The sequence below is a fragment of the Cyprinodon variegatus genome, unplaced genomic scaffold (assembly GCF_000732505.1).
Source record: "Cyprinodon variegatus isolate N-32 unplaced genomic scaffold, C_variegatus-1.0 Scaffold1307, whole genome shotgun sequence".
NCBI classification, from domain to species: Eukaryota; Metazoa; Chordata; class Actinopteri; order Cyprinodontiformes; family Cyprinodontidae; genus Cyprinodon; species Cyprinodon variegatus.
The window spans coordinates 65,306-67,718 of NW_015151760.1; the positions used below are offsets into that span (position 1 = coordinate 65,306).

General features: G+C 35.7%; 1 protein-coding gene across 1 annotated transcript in view; it reads right to left on the reverse strand.

The window, feature by feature from the left end:
- Window positions 1-2,413, reverse strand: part of dmbx1 (diencephalon/mesencephalon homeobox 1) — a 7,102-nt gene that overhangs the window by 3,763 nt on the left and 926 nt on the right. Inside the window, exon 2 of the mRNA XM_015402151.1 lies at window positions 915-1,093. Within this exon, the coding sequence (XP_015257637.1) occupies window positions 915-1,093 (179 nt within the window). The remainder of the gene's footprint in view (window positions 1-914; window positions 1,094-2,413) is intronic.

Consider the following 2,413-nt stretch of genomic DNA (forward strand, 5'->3'; position numbering starts at 1 on the left):
TTTAAATGTAAATAGTCTTGTTCCATTGGCAAAGTGTCTCACTTACCTCCTCAATTCAAGAAAAAATGACTTATTTAGATTTTATTTTTTGCAGTGCAGAACTTTAGGGTCAACAAAAACTGTTCTAACAGGAACAAGAACAACACCCATATTTTCTAAATAAAGACAAACTTTTTTCTTACAGCCTTTGCTAAAAAAATAGACGTATATATTTAAATATAAATGCTGAACGGTGGACAAAATGTCTGGGGCGAACATGTTTTCCATTTTCATTATTTACCTACTTCTAACAAAAATTGTTCTGCATAAAACTAATATTTACATGTACTAAAATCTACATTAAATGGCTTTTTAAGTTATTAATAAAGTAGTTATTTATCTATGATTTTACTGAAGACACACAATTTTCTCTTTACCTCATAAAACACAATATTTAGTTCTAAAAAGAGCATAAATTCTGTATTAATCAACTTTAATGTTAGTATTTGGATGTGCTTAATTAACGTTTTAGTTGTCAGATATTTGTTAATATAAGAAAAAATACAATATTTAATAAGTTTAAACATTCCACTTGAGAGTACCACTGCTGCCACCGTTTATTAGAGGGAGAAAAAAATGGTATTGGTGGCCAAAAGGGTGGCCATGGCCACCTCTGGCCCCACATCTAGCTCCGCCCCTGCCTGAAGGCTAAAAAAGGACACTGGAAGGAATTTCGTAGCCTGTAGGAATTAATGATTCATGCAGTTTCATTTTTTTTTCATTTAAACTTTCTTAAATAACTTTATTTTATTATAATTCTCTATGATCTGAGACATTTGAGAATTTTTAGCCGAAAAAAGAATCCATTGAATAAAAGCAATCTAGTTTTAGTTTAAAATAGTAACATCTGGAAGCACTTCTGCTGGTTCATGTACCTGAACCCGAGCCTCGGGCAGGTTGGTGCACATGGCGAGCCGCTCCCTCATCACAACGTCCGGGTAGTGGGTCTTCTGGAAGGTCTTCTCCAGAGCTTCCAGCTGCTGAGCCGTGAACGCCGTGCGGCTCCGGCGTTGTTTACGATGCTGGGAGCCGTAGCGTGCCTCCAGGATGATGTCTTGAAATGCACAGCCGTTGGAGAAGAAAAAGAAAACAGGAAAGTTTTATTCTGCTGAGCAAAAACAGTGGAGTTTATCCCAAATACAGGCCTCTTCTCTCGCTGTTTTTAAGTCCCTTCTTAAGACTCGTCTTTTTTCCTTGGCTTTTGGCTCAATTTGAAAGGTTTTACTTTGTTTTATTCTCTTTGTATACTAATTTGTATCTTTACACTCGTTTTTTTATATATATTTTATAATTTAATTGTATTTTATGATTGTATACAGCACTTTTGTCCTGTCCGGTGCATAAAGTGCTTCATAAATAAAGTTGGTATGGTAATACAGCTTCTAGATTATATTCCCCAAAACATCCTAGAAAATAAATCTATATGAAAACACTGTGAGGTCAAAATAATAGAAATATATCTCATTTTTTATTCAATTCTTACTAATGAAACACCTATAATACTCAGTGGGGGGGGGATGATGTTGCTCTAAAGATAAAAAGATGGTCTAAAAGTGATTGGCTGTGAGGATTGATGAGTCAAAAGGGAAGAGAGATTTTTACTGCAGGTGCTAAAGTGCAATAAAGCAGCTTCTGTTCCCGTTTGAATAAAAAGATGTTCTGCTATTCAATTAAAACATAAAACCATAAGAAATGAGTAGATTTTATATAAATGGTTAAAATCAATTCACTGTATTTTGTTTGCTGGAAATTGGGAAAACAAAATTCACTGAATTTATTGTGAATTCAGCAACTTTTGGTGAAGTAGATGTAAGGTTATTAATAGTGATGCACCGATGCCATTTTTTGGCCCCGATACCTGATAACTGGTTGTGCATTATTGGCCGATACTATCTGTTTAAAATTAATGTGTGTATCTATAAAGAACTGCAGACTACTTGGATGTAAAATAATTGCCATCATGGCTTCATGTCAAGCTGCTGCCTCCCATTGGGTGACAATAGTTTAATAAAGTTTTAAGTCTCAAAATGGTATCGGTGCCCTATTTATCGGTACTCGCCGATACCGATACCACCATCTTAGTGCTGGATCGGGGCCCCGCCCGATACTGGCATCGGTGCAACACTAGTTAGTATATGAAACAGTAGGGAGAAATTTAAATTTGCCCCCAAACATATTTGATATGAACAATGATTCTTAAGAATCATCATCCGACCAATTAAAGGAAATTGATATTTATTAAGGCTAACTCTCTGCAAAGGTTCCGCCACATGATTTTTTTTTTTTGCCCCAGGTGATATTTGACGTCAATTGTTTACCTTGGGCGCGGTACACTACGCCTTTTCCACCTAAAACGGCGCCTTAGCAACAAATG